Source organism: Dermacentor silvarum, chromosome 6 (assembly GCF_013339745.2).
Source record: "Dermacentor silvarum isolate Dsil-2018 chromosome 6, BIME_Dsil_1.4, whole genome shotgun sequence".
NCBI classification, from domain to species: Eukaryota; Metazoa; Arthropoda; class Arachnida; order Ixodida; family Ixodidae; genus Dermacentor; species Dermacentor silvarum.
The window spans coordinates 94,132,926-94,147,660 of NC_051159.1; the positions used below are offsets into that span (position 1 = coordinate 94,132,926).

At 41.7% G+C, this 14,735-nt stretch overlaps 1 protein-coding gene across 1 annotated transcript in view; it reads left to right on the forward strand.

The window, feature by feature from the left end:
- Positions 1–14,735, forward strand: part of LOC119456789 (uncharacterized) — a 72,940-nt gene that overhangs the window by 20,774 nt on the left and 37,431 nt on the right. Inside the window, exons 11-14 of the mRNA XM_037718606.1 lie at positions 6,206–6,961; positions 12,176–12,276; positions 13,202–13,225; positions 14,108–14,149. Of these exons, the coding sequence (XP_037574534.1) occupies positions 6,206–6,961; positions 12,176–12,276; positions 13,202–13,225; positions 14,108–14,149 (923 nt within the window). The remainder of the gene's footprint in view (positions 1–6,205; positions 6,962–12,175; positions 12,277–13,201; positions 13,226–14,107; positions 14,150–14,735) is intronic.

Consider the following 14,735-nt stretch of genomic DNA (forward strand, 5'->3'; position numbering starts at 1 on the left):
GTTGTATTTGAACCTTGATGCCGCAATAGAGCAGTTCAGTACCAGCACTAGTGACCTTTATTTAAAGGCGCCCTGCAACACTTTTGTATGGGAGCTTAGTCACTAGACGTAAACACAGTCACGAACACCTCAGACAAATATTACTATTTCTGTCTTGCTGCTTAGATTTCAAAGTTTTGCTCAGACGGTTGCCAACCCTTCTCTTGAAATTTTTAAAACTTCTGCCACTCTTTTTTCCGGACTCATACGTAGAAGTAATCACAATGCATACTAGAAGCTGTACCTCAGGCAAGAGCTGAAGCACAAAAATCTCATTGCTAATGAAGTGACGTACCTATCTGGTGGCAGAAAACATCACATGCGCCAATATAACAGTACTGTGGCCTGTCATGATGCGATGCATCCCATGCATCACATGGCCCCTGAGATTAAGAGCTTGACAGATTGTCTCACCAAACTTGAAGTATAAAGCTCAGCGCCATGATGGGCATGCTAACTCTATCTGGGGGGCAGAGCATGGTGTGGATGGGCATTATTGCATGCATATATAGGCACTGTCTATAGCTTTGTGTGCAGTAGGAATGAGGAATGACGTGACTGTGTAGGTGAGCTAGTTGGCACATTATTTGAGGACAAAACAGAGCTAAGAAAGAGAAGTGGGTATGGCGAGAGAGAGATGACTCAATTAACTAGGTGTAGAAAGAAAGGTTCATGAGGAGGTGTCTTTTAATATCAAATGCATTCTTCATGTTTCAGTAAAGGTGTTGGAGGGCCCATTATCATTTGCTTAATCAGCACAAATTGGCTTGTAAATCATACTACATATAAAATTTTGGTGTTGTTCATGGTGCGATAAAAGCTGCTTCATACTAGTTCATTTACATGAGTGTCTAGTATCGATTAAAATATTAGTACATGCTGCTGTGACAATGGCCTCAGCAATGATGAAATTCTAGTAGTACTGTATTAAGAGGAAGTTAGATGCAATTAAGTGCCTTGATCAATTTCCCTGAAGAAACAATTTGGTTGCCATAAAACTCAACTCTGTGTATTTCCTCTCTTTTGTCATCTATGTTTCTGTTACTTGCAGTGGCTGCAAATTTTGTCCACTCAGGCACAGGCTTAAAACATAATAGTGGCTGTACCATATGCAGTGCCCTTCGCTTTGCATGCACACTCAAGCATACCATATTTTGTGCATTCTATTGAAAGGCACATTTCATCTTGGTGCTTCTGAAACGAAGTCGTTATAGAATCTATTCATGTCTTTTGTAACCTTGCAAGTGGGTGCGCGCGCCACATTGTGGCTAGCAACACAGCCATTTGCTTAAATCTTGTGTCATTCGTTTATGAGTAAACTTAGCTTTAGTTTTAATTGTGGTATGTGCTCACAGCCTATTCTGTATGCGTGGAGGAGGTGCACTCGCCTATAGGCAGAGGAGCTGGCCCGTAAACAGAGATGCTTTGGCATGGCATCGTGAACAGTGATGTCAGGGCCTCTGCTGAGTTTCTTGTTCCTCCATGAATGGCAGTTGCAGTTGTATTGCAGTATTGTTGCAGTTGTTCTTTTCCCTCAGCAGTGGTGTTTCCATAACTGTGAATATAGCAGATTTTCAATGCTGTTATCACAGTGACCATTATAAATAATGTCTAATTTTGTGTCAGTTTTATACTGTTGTGAAATCATGTGACATTCTGGCATATTCCCTTCAAATATGACACACATTAGGCAATGCTTCTGAAGCTGTACCTCATTTTGAAATACCTAGTATCATACACAGGAATCTCTGCAATTAAGCTAACAAATGGATATGATTGTCAAAATACAAATTTTCATACTAAGTACAGAGCGGTACAGAAGTGGTAGCGTGGAGCAGAGGTAGAACACCCGACTTCAAATCTGAAGTTCGTAAGTTCGAATCCTGCTCCAGTCCACTACATTTTCAGGCATGGAGTGGTGCCTGACACCGGCAAAAAAAAAAATATTGCCGAGAGCTAGTGGGGCTATACTAGTTCAGGTGCAACCAAACTAGGCAGGCCCCCAAACTTCATCAAAGTCGCTCCCTCACCAGAACAGGAATTGGCCTCCCTGGTGCAGTATTCGGCCACTACCTCCCTCATGACTCCGACAATTAACCCATGGCCCTCAGTCCCCAGTGGCTGCGGAGCACCTGACCAAGGCGGTGGTCAGACCTGCGACGTGGCAGAGGGTGCTAAGAATCCCTGGGTCCGGACAGGCCGCCAATGGAAACTGAACCTGGCAACGTTCAACACGCGTACCCTCTCGAGTGAGGCTAGCTTAACAGGACTATTTGAGGAATTAGCAGGCATTGCCTGGGATATTATTGGCCTTAGTGAGGTTAGAAGGACTGGTGAAGCTTACACAGTGCTGACAGCCTATTGGCCACATCCTCTGCTACAGAGGTCTTCCAGAAAAGAGAGAATCCAGGGTAGGATTTCTAGTCATAACAACATAGCGGGCAACATTGATGAATTCTACAGCATTAGTGAGAGGGTAGCAGTCGTCGTAATAAAGCTGAATAGGAGGTACAAAATGAAGGTAGTACAAGCCTACGCCCCACTTTCCAGTCACGATGATGAAGAAATAGAACAGTTTTATGAAGATGTCGAATTTGCAATGAGAAAGGTGCAAACTCAGTATACTGTAGTCATGGGTGACTTCAATGCAAAAGTGAGGAAAAAGCAGGTTGGCGAGCAAGCAATTGGCAACTATGGCATCGATTCTAGGAATGCAAGAGGAGAGATGTTGGTAGAATTCGCGGAAAGGAATAGGCTCCGAATAATGAATACATTCTTCAAGAAGCGCAGCAACAGGAAGTGGACCTGGAAAAGCCCTAATGGAGAAACAAGGAATGAAATAGATTTCATACTCTCTGCCAACCCGAGCATAGTGCAGAATGTACAAGTGTTAGGTAAGGTAAAGTGCAGTGACCATAGGTTAGTGAGGTCTAGGATTTCTCTCAATCTGAAGAGAGAAAGAGTGAAATTAGTCAAGAGGAAACAGGCCGACCTAGACGCAGTAAGGGTGAAAGCAGACCAATTCAGGCTGGTGCTCGCAAACAAATATGCAGCTTTAGAACAAGAAGATGAAGATAACATAGAGGTAATGAACTAAACCGTAACTAGGCTGATCTCAGAAGCAGCAGTTGAAGTGGGAGGTAAGGCACCAAGGCAACCAGTAGGGAAGCTCTCCCAAGAAACAAAGGACCTAATAAAGAAACAACAAAACATGAAAGTTTCGAACTCAAGAGATCACATAGAATTCGTTGAACTGTCAAAACTGATCAACAAGAAGAAAGTAAGGGATATTCGAAATTATAACGTGGGAAAGATTGAGGAAGCTCTAAAATATGGACGTAGCATGAAATCAGTAAGAAGAAAGCTTGGCATAGGACAAGGCAAGATGTATACACTGAAAGATAAGCATGGTAATATCAACAATTTCGATGACATAGTAAAAGCAGAGGAAGAATTCTATACTGACCTGTACAGTTCCCAAAACAGCCAAGCTACTTTCATTCGAAATAGTGATGAACCGGATACAGAAGCTTCTTCTATAACTAGCGATGAAGTTAGAAGGGCCTTGAAAGACATGACCAGGGGAAAAGCGGCTGGAGAAGATGGAATAACAGTAGATTTAATCAAAGATGGAGGAGATATCATGCTTGAAAAGCTTGCGACCCTTTATACGCAATGCCTCACAACTTCAAGTGTACCAGAGAGCTGGAAGAACGCCAACATTATACTTATCCATAAGAAGGGAGACGTTAAAGAATTGAAGAATTACAGACCCATTAGCTTGCTTTCAGTATTGTATAAAATACTCACTAAGATAATTTCCAATAGAATCAGGGCAACACTTGACTTCAGCCAACCAAGAGAACAGGCTGGCTTCAGGAAGGGATATTCTACGATGGATCATATCCATGTCATCAATCAGGTAATCGAGAAATCTGCGGAGTACAATCAACCTCTCTATATGGCTTTCATAGATTATGAAAAGGCATTTGATTCAGTAGAGATACAAGCAGTAATAGAGACATTGCGCAATCAAGGAGTACAGGAGGCATACGTGAATATCTTAGCAAATATCTACAAGGATTCCACAGCTACCTTGATTCTCCACAAGAAAAGTAGAAAGTTACCTATCAAGAAAGGGGTCAGGCAAGGAGACACAATCTCTCCAATGATATTCACTGCATGCTTAGAAGAAGCATTCAAGCTCTTAGACTGGGCAGGCTTAGGAGTGAGGATCGACGGCGAATATCTCAACCTTCGGTTTGCAGATGACATTGTCCTATTCAGCAACAATGGAGACGAATTACAACAAATGATTGAGGACCTTAATCAAGAAAGTGTAAGAATTGGGTTGAAGATGAATATGCAGAAGACAAAGATAATGTTCAATAGCCTGGCAAGGGAACAAGAATTCAGGATTGCCATTCAGCATCTAGAGTCTCTAAAGGAATGCGTTTATCTAGGTTAATTAATCACAGGGGACCCTGATCATGAGAAAGAAATTTACAGAAGAATGAAATTGGGTTGGTGTGCATACGGCAGGCATTGCCAAATCCTGACCGGGAGCTTACCACTGTCTTTGAAAAGAAAGTGTACAATCATTGCATTCTACCGGTGCTAACATACGGGCAGAAACTTGGAGGTTAACAAAGAAGCTCGAGAACAAGTTAAGGACCGCACAAAGAGCGATGGAACGAAAAATCTTAGGAGTAACGTTAAGAGACAGGCAGAGAACGGTATGGATCAGAGAACAAACGGGGATAGACAATATTCTAGTTGACATTAAGCGGAAGAAATGGAGCTGGGCAGGCCATGTAATGCGTAGGATGGATAACCGGTGGACCATTAGGGTTACAGAATGGATACCAAGAGAAGGGAAGTGCAGTCGAGGACGGCAGAAAACCAGGTGGGATGATGAAGTTAGGAAATTCGCAGGCGCAAGTTGGAATGCGCTAGCGCAAGACAGGGGTAATTGGAGATCGCAGGGAAAGGCCTTTGTCCTGCAGTGGACATAAATATAGGCTGATGATGATGATGATGATGATGAAGTACAGAGCCTGAATATGCATGTCATATGGTGTCTTCCATTTTGAGCTAACTTCAGAATTTGTTTACTTGATTTGGGGGTCTTCTGAATGACATATTTTAGAGTTTCCAAGTCTAAACTAGTTTTAAAGCTTTTGACACTTTCTAATGTGGGGGCAGTAAAAATATAGGACGACGACCTCATTCGTTCAAAGTGGCAACGTGTGGATGAATGTCACGAAGGCATTGATGGTATCACTTATGAAGGCAGCCATCACCACCTGTAAAAGCTGAGCTTGCTCTGCATGAGTTACCTTGCATAAGGGTGTCCTTGTGTGGCCTATTAACACTATATTAATACCTAATGCCTGTAGCATGTAGTTGTAAATTACATGTCAATGTGTTTGCTTGCTGTTACACATGTATGTTTTTTTTTTTTTTTTTTTTTTCATGCGATGTCTGCCTGCATAGTTGAAGTAGTTATTGGTGATGCAATATGTGCTCTTGCTGTTCAGCTGTGTCACCTTCAAACAGCTAGTAAAGATTCACGTGAGGTGTAAGGTAGGCTTTCATAAATAGCATTTTGGTTTACCTGTATAAAGTATGATTGAGGAAAGATCATTCTAATGCATACATGCCAATTGACTTCACTCATGTTTTGGCTAATGCTTAGTGTATTATATACTGTTTACATTCTATAGATTTCAAAGTTGACTTATAGTTTAGTTTTTACAGACTTGCAGTGGGCTTCACCAGCATGGTAAAATTTAATTGCCTCGAGCTGTCACCTGTTCGATGGCCTGGTGGTTGAAGCTCGGATCGCTACCATGCTGCAAGCACAGTATTAACTTCCAGTTTTTACTTTGTGCAGTCGCATGAACAATGTCTCACTGAAACAATTGATGAAAGAAAGAAAGGAAGAAGCAGAACAGTGCAACCTTTAAAATAGAATGCAGGTTGTCTTCAGCAGCTTTATGTACTCCACTCTGAAAATTAGATTTTCATCAAATTTTGCTTTTTTGTTTTTTACTTGCTTGTACATCTAGACCTGCATTGTGAACATTTTTGTTTGAACTGCATCTGCATGTTACCAAAATGTTCATTTATGCATGCCTGTTCCTTATGGCCCACATTTGTGTAGCTAAAACAAGAGACCTCGAGTGGGAAGCTCTTCTTGCCATCGAGGAGAAACTGCGGCTCATGGAAAATCAGTCATCACCTATGAAGCCACTCGATGAGTCTATGGTCGAGTTCCTTCGCAGCCAGATTGCCAGCAGCCCAGCTGATGCCGTTGAGCACGTAACATCTAAGGTGACGACGTCCTTGACAGCTGAGCCCTTGTCAAATAGCTCTAATGTGAGCAAAACAACGGCCAGTAGTGAGGAAATGCCAGTCATTGCAGCTGCCGATTGTACAACTACAAATGCCTCTGCCTGTCCTTTGGCAACAAAGGACCCTGACACGTCAACAACACTGTCCTCGGACAGCACTGACTTGTTCTCAGGACAAGACGGCATCTACCAGGAAGACGACATAGCAGATGACATCCCTCCCCCTCTCCCGTCCTCTCCTCCACCTGACATGTGCGACGCTGATGACAGTGCTACTGATGATGGTGTCGATGTGGACGACCTCGTTGTGTGCAAAGTTAGGAGAGCGGTTCTTGTGAACGGCTTCGATGAATCAGTGAATGATGCCTCCACTGAGTTTCTTGCCACGAAGTCCATAGAAGAAGGTACAAGTGGTCTGTCGTCTGAAGAAGAGAGTGAAGCCGATATTTGTGGTAGCAGAATTTCAACCTGGAGTGGCACGTTTGGAGTGGATGGCTTGATGGCTTATGGTGGTGCTCCCAATGGTGCTCCAAGAGCTGACCAAAATGGCAACATTCGTCACGATGGTGAGAGTCCTCCTCCAACTTTTTTTCCAGGAAGTCTTGCAGGCCTTCTCCTCTGTCCTCCAAAAGGCACACTCCGGAGCTGGCTACTGTCCTTTTTGCGTGTTTCTCTGCGTTTTGTGCACTGTGTAATTGCCTGCCCTATAGCTGTGCCTGCATAAATACCTGTGCCTCTTGTGTACTCTGCCCTGTGAGCACCCACACCTACCCCACCCACCTGTGGCCTGTGTTTGGGACAGTGTTGTGACTGCACGACGCCTGGGTCGCATGTGGGCACCTTCTGCAGTGGTGCATGTGGCATGTCTGACACTCCTCACATCTACGTGACCTCGGCGGTGGCTGCCGTGCCTGCTTCTGCAACTAACATTTTCACCTGCTGTGTTCACCAATTGGCTGTCTTTCAAACTGTGTTTCGTTTTCCAGAGCCAAAGAAGAGGAAGTGTGAGTTTTGATAGCAATGAAAGTTAAATTAGTTGGTAACTGATTATTCAAAGCAACAATGCTCTGGAAAGGGCCTCATGCCGTCAAAGCTCAGGAATCTGAGCTACTTTATACATATTCTCACTGTAAAAATAGACTGAGAGAGAGAAATAAGCAAATATACAGGGTAGAACTGTGTATACAATCACCATAATTTCAAACGCGAACAGGAAATAACTGATCAGAAAGCCTGTTACGTGTAATTACATGGAAGTGCAACTGTAATCACTCCGTAGCCGATTTTTAAGCATGGAGTAGTTCAAAAAGTATATTTTGTAGTCTGAATTAAAGCACTGTTACAAATGCAGGTAAACCTGGAAACAAAATAATGCATTGGAGTAGTTTCGGAATTGTTCTCGTTTGAATTTATACTTATAGTACATGCAACTCAGTACTAGGTGCCCTAGAAATCTTCGTTGTCAGCATGTTTTATTCACTGCTCTGTCATTGAACTCCTTTGTTGATAATTTTATGATGATGTAACATTTTTTTTAATATCCAGTTCTTCAATGCAAAAGCAAATTTCCCGCCACATTTTTTCGTTAGGAATGGCTTGAAGTTTTTAGGATGCAAAGCACCTCTATTTTCTGTGCACAGTTCTAGAACATATATACTGGTTGTCCAAAAAGTAGCTGTGCAGTGGTAATGGTGGTTTTAGAATTTGAAGTTTTACTTATGGCATAGCAGTGATCACTACAAGAGATGCTGAAAATGTCCACCTCTGGCTTGAAGGCATGTCTGCACACGGCACTGCATATTTTAAAAACTCGGTGGAGGGTTGCTGGAGTTTAATGTGCTGGGTAATGGCTCTCTGTGGCTACTGCAGTGTGCAAGGATTGTTCTTGTACAGTCGTCCTTTAAGTGCAGCCACAGACGCTATTAGACAAACTACAGGTCTTGCGCTATCGTATCGCATGTGAAACTGCAATGCCATTTCACAATATCATCATATTTTTGTTTAGTTTCTCACTGCATAATTACTTTTTGGACACCCAGTATGAGCTATGTGCCTTTCCAAACACCAACGGCCATTTGCCACCTTGCTGTCAGCGTTAACAAAGCTCCAGTATTTACTGAGAGGGTGCCGCACATGTATTGTACACTTGATGGAACGAGCATTCCCTAGCTAGATTAAATATCAGAGCCACATTGTCTTTGAGACCAGGTCACAGGATTACATTGAATAGCAATAGCTCAATTCATCACTGGTACGTTTCTGGAAATGAACAAATCACTTTACCACAACGTCCTAGCTTCAGTACGTCCTTCACTTGCAGCAGCAAAGCTATTATGGACTGCATGATCCAAACTCCAGAACAGTAAAAAAAAAAAAAAAGAAAGAAAAAAAGGAGTGCTTTTCAGGCTCACTTAGTTTCAGTGACTGCATTTTTAATACACACTGTTCCTGTAGGAGTAAATTGAGTTACCATTTAGCATGATAGTCCCTTAGCAAGTCCCTCATTTCTCTTAGCTATTTTGCAAATTAATTAAGCCAAATTACATACATAGAGATTCCAATCAAATTTTTGTACCCAAACAATTACGTGGATGATCATAATTTTTTTTTTTATTGTGGAGTTACAGAAGTTGAGTTTGGATTTATAGCACTGCCCACACGTAAGAACAAGCCCACGGAAAAAAAAAACATTGCTCTTAAATATAATTTTATTGCCAATTACCTTCTTTCATTAAACAAAACTCTATGGCTTTATAAAATTAAGCAGATTTTGTGTGTTTACAAAAAGAGCTTACGGCCTGTTCATTGTTTCAATCATTGAAAGGGTAATATCAAGCAAAAATTGATTGTTATACTTATGAGCCACAGAGAGCTGCTTTTAATATCTCTGATAGAGAATGCCAGTCAACATCAATTTTCTTGATGTGATGTACTGCATTAGAATCGATTCAAAGCAACAGGAAAATATTATCTTCACGTGCCTCTTACTATAAGTTTGTGGGGGATGGCACCTTCTCTGCTTCCACTACTAGCTGCAATGTTGTGAATCATGGTGGCAGTTGCAGCATGTTTGACAACAGTTAGGTATTGCGTAAGATTTTTAGGCATTCTAGATGATCACATCCATATTGTATTGGAGAAAAAGCAGCACTGCATATTGCTGGTTGTGTTTTGTGAGTAAAGTGTGCCTGCAAACAATATGTAGATGTCAGTGAGCAGTAGCGCACCCAGGATCTCTGCCAGGGGGGGGTTGACAGTTTGCCAATACCATCTAAACAGCACTAATTTCGATTTCTTCACGGGAAATTGTCAATAAAATGCGCTTTTTGCGAGTGTGCAGACGATTGCGCGTCTTACATCTTAGTTGCAGTACTCAAATGCGTAAGGAAAGAAAAGGAGTTAAACAAAAGGGGGGGTTAAGTCGGCCTCAGGGGGGGGTTCCAACCCCCGAATCCCCCCCCGTCGGTGCGCCACTGTCAGTGAGGCAAATTTGTGCTTTAGCCACACCCATGATGCATAAGCAATATTTAAGCAGTTAAGTAAAAGAGAAAGAGGTTAATTACACGTTAGTTTTAAGACTTACTCAGCACTTCTTTTTCCTTACTTCATGCTCCTCTGGAACTTGTCAATATTTTTTCTCATGCACCTTTATATGCATTTCTAAATAAACCTGTCAATTATTGGGCTGCATGCAAATTTTTTTTGTAATTGCGTAATTTTGGGGAATCTGCAGATATTAGACTAATACGTAACAAATTACATGCAAATTATTACTTGTAATCAATTACATTTCTTTGTAGTTTTGTAATTTAACAATTACTTTGTTTACTCGGTAACACTCACTGTAATTCAATTACTTTTTACAGTAACCAATTACATGTAACCAATTACTTTCTTCACGAGACAAGTGGTAACAGGTGACGCAGCTTCGAGAACCTTAATTTGGCGGGAACTACAGTAGAATGCCTGAGATCGTTCCGCAAACCAGCCTTGCAGATGCGCATGTTCAGACAGGCAAACTGAAGACCTTATGGTGAGCCATCGGCGTTTAATCGATGATAACTTAGTGGCACCTAAGCACGCAGCTCTGCGCACCACTTCGCCTCAATATTTGTTTACCACTTTGCCTCAATATATGTTGGCCAACGAATTAAACCGGGGCTGGTATGTGTCGATAGCAACAGCCACTTAGGATATTAATGCCAGGAAATCACCTACAGGCAATTTTCTTCACCTTTTCATTGGCCCGCCAGGGAACGTCTACTCCAAGTCCCAGTAACAATGAAGCACTGCGCTTCATAGAGGACTCACATCTTTAGTAACATCCATCTTGTGTACAAGATGTCCATACCTTGCAACGCCACCTTGCCCCAAGTGCACACATCGAGCGAGTTTTCAATGTCACTACTGATCTCTCCACAACAAAAATGAGAAAAAAAAGTCCGATTAATTTATGGAGAGTACGTGTTAGTGAAAAAAGCAATGCGTGAAAGGCTGCAGAGGACGCACTTAAAGTGCCAGGCCAGCTCGCTCTAATGTATCTATGCTATGTACACAAAAGTTCAGAGAAAAGTAACATTGAAGTAATAGATTACTTTTGAGTAATTCCTCAGTTATCTCTGAGGAGCAGTATTTGGTAACTGTAATCAATTACATTTTTTAATAAAGTAATTGTAATCGGTTACATTTTCTGTAACATGTACAAGACTGACAGATATTTAAGTACTTCAAGGAGCACCCTCATAGAACACATTGTCAGCTTTCATCAGCACGAAAAAAATGTCAATTGATGTATGTAGCTGCGATATGCTAGTTGTAACGTACACAGCGCACCTTGCTTACAGTACTACTCTTTCAGCGGGACTTTCAGTAGATTGGTGCATCTTCAAACTGGGCTAACTTGTGCTTAGAATCAGGTGAAATCCAGCTTCTTAAGTTCACAAAATGCTTTTGTGAACAGCCGTAGAAGAACAACTTCAAAGGACCAGTATACTGTTTTTGTTTTTGTTTTTTTGGCATGGTTACCAGACCCAATTACCATTCAGCAGACCCACTTTGTGACTACGGTATTTTGCTACTGAGCTCTAGAGGTTGTGGGTTCGATCCAAGCCTTCGTGGCCACATTTCGGTGGGAGCAAAATGCAAAAACACTCTTGTATTTAGGTTTAGGTGCACAGTAAAGAACTCCAGGTGGCCAAAATTAAACTAGGGTCCCCCACTATGGTGTGCATCATAATCAAATCATGGTTTTGGCACCTAAAACACAATTCTAATTCTTCGTTATCATTGAGCAGTTGAAATACTTATTTCAAGAATTTTAATGGATGGTAGTGTTTGAGGTAAGGAAAAACAGATTTCGAATATAAAACATTTCGTCAGAGCACAATGGATTTAGGGGTAATTTATTAAGCACTTAGCAAGGAAATGTCCCTGTTGGAAGACATTTATCATCATTTATAAAAGAAAAAGGTGGAAGTATGCCCTCTAAGAGAAATAAATAGGCACTATGTGCATCTGCGAAAATCCTTTTTCTGTTTTGCGCTACAGCACCTCTTTGTATGGCATTCATGTGTAATGCTTTTTTGTATTTGTCAGATGTCTCTTGCACCACTTATATGCCATTTGTGTAAGACAAGATGCAGCCTTGCTTAGTGTGATTGAGTGCACATTCTTGTGTGCGTGTCTTTTTTTTTTTCATGTGCTTTATTTTTGTTTGTTAACACATTAGCTACCCCAGCTGATCATGAATGTGTTTTTGACACTTCTCTCACTCAAAACAGATGGAGGATCGCTAGCAGAAGCTGCTCTTAAGGAACTGGAAGCCAAAAATAGGAGTCCTACAGCAACAAAGAGCACACTTATTATCCACAGCGTTCAGAGGGTGAGTACACGATGTTATCATGCACTGTTTATCTAGTTGCAAGGCACTAAGCCTCACAGGGCTGCCTATGCTTGTTACATACCGCATTTGGTTTAACCGGATGCTGTACGTATTTTTGGTAAACTAACGCACTGCAAATAGCATTGGCATGTTTTGCATTGGCTTTACAGTCGCATGATTTGGTGTGCTGTATTTTAGTGGCAGAGGTTATCACAAATTTCTGGCTATCCCAATCTGTAGCCGACAGTAGTAATCGAACTAAGATAGCTATAATTGGCAGGGTTGGCAGTGGGAGCAAGGCAAACACGAACACAACTCACTCGATGGTCATGAACACACTGTCAGAATGCTGACGTGATGGCGTACGCGAACTAGGCGTACGATAACACAGCGCACATGAAGCCACAAGCTATCGCAGGTCCGCTAGCCTTTGAACCCACCGCAGATTTCCTCCAAGGTAGGACGCACGCGGCCACACTCAGCCGCTGCAGCTGGAGTGGAAGAGGAGATGCACACCCCCTTGAGCACATAAGAAGACAGCGCACACCCTCGTCACCTTCTTCCCTTGCGAGCTCGAGAAGACACAGGACAAGTTGAAGAAACAGGGAGGCAGCCTTTTGAGCAAGATTGCTGGCTTCTTCTAGCAGCATATACAGGCATAATATTTTGCGAAGATGTTTATGACAGTATTTCCTAGCGGCTATGAAAATGTTTTCCTCGTATTCAAAAAGTACTGCAGGGCACCTTTAACAGATTCAGCTCGCAGGGTCCATATAGCGCTATGTCAAAACTGAGCCATCTGTTGGAGCTGTGGATGGCCTAGTCTACCACAAGTGGTTACACGCAGAGCTTTTGCATGCGAGTTTAAGTCTTGTGTCTTCTTTCTGATGGTGTGTGCCCCCTTTTTTTGCATGTGCCTGAATAGGAAGCTGCCATTCCAAGCTTAAAGGTATGTGCTCATTCTTTGCACATGTTTTGAATTCTATTTTGTCTTTACTAACCAACTAACACTTACAGAACACATGTGGTATGTGTGCACAGTCAAGTAATTGTTATTGAGCTGCACCAAGCGTCTTAGGGAAATTATTTAAATACATAGTAGGAACAGCTTCCTCTTGTACATCTACTGCAGCGTAGATTATATTTTGATTTTGCAAGAATTGCAAGGAGTTGCGACAGTTTATTGAGATCTTTCATATGCATGCAAAAACATTGCTGAGCATGTATCATATCTTTTGTTGCATACAAGATGCGTGTTGGGCAGGATTTTAAAACAAGGCAGTCTTGGACCTAACTTGTGAAATAAATCACACGACAAAACTTTCTTATTCATAACCCACGTCTAAACGTCTACCAGGGTTTATCATATGAAAACCAATCTAGAAGGTGGCTCTACTGCGTCAGTGTTATGATAATTTTGGGAGTACATTTTTCTTTTCAAAGCAGCATCTGACTAAGAGAGCAATGGTTTTGTTTAAGAACATTTAGGTAAGTTAATTAGCAAGTCAAGCACATGCACATTAAGTCTTCAAGAATGGAGAAAAAGAATCTGTCATGTTTCTGTTAGATTCGGTCACTAGCAAGTAACTCTTACAAAAAGGCAAGCTTATAGACCACTGACCCACTGTGACACTGCTGTGCAAAATATACTGTGCATGAATGCAGCATCGTATTGCGGGTCTTTTTAAATTTTATCAAGAAAAGTTTGAACCTCTTCTACATGGGAACAATTTGGTCTACCTTTACAATGACAGTAGCTCCTAGCATATGGAATTGACAAGTGTGCAACATGTTCTCATAAAAGGTTCTGCTGTACACTATTCATCTCTAGGTGAAAATCGACCAGCAAGGACATTGGCGTGAGGTTTCTCAGGTACTGAGTCAAACGTGTTTTTTCACGGATGGCACTCATCATGAGTTGCCTACTGCTTTTTTTATAACAGCTCATCTGGTGCTGTGCTGTACCTTCCAAATGCCCCCAACAGTGCGCTTAATTCATTTGCTGCTTAGCTTGCTTGAGTTCATAATGCTGCTTGTTCTCTGTTCTTTTAATTTATGTAGTGTTGCACATCAGGAAAATACACATTGGAATGCCAGGATATGTAGAGTCACATCAATATGACGGTCTACCTTTAAGGTTTAAGGTTTGTTAGTGTAAGCCACCGTACCAAAAGGACTCTCAAGCTTATTTACTTCTAAGGCGCTAATGTGTTGACTGACAAATGGAGGAGGTGCTTAAAATAAATTTTTAAAAGGAAGCATTTGTTTTTTGAGGGGTGTCCTCATGTGACAGGAAGAAAGATTACAACTCTCAAAAACTTATGCTGACCCTTTTCACAGTTTTTGAAGGATACTGAAATCTGTGGTACTCAAAAGTGCATAACTATTACAGGCCAGAATGCAATGAAAATAAGATTGTCAGACATACACACCCAGTACCAGTCTGTTAGCGCTCTGGG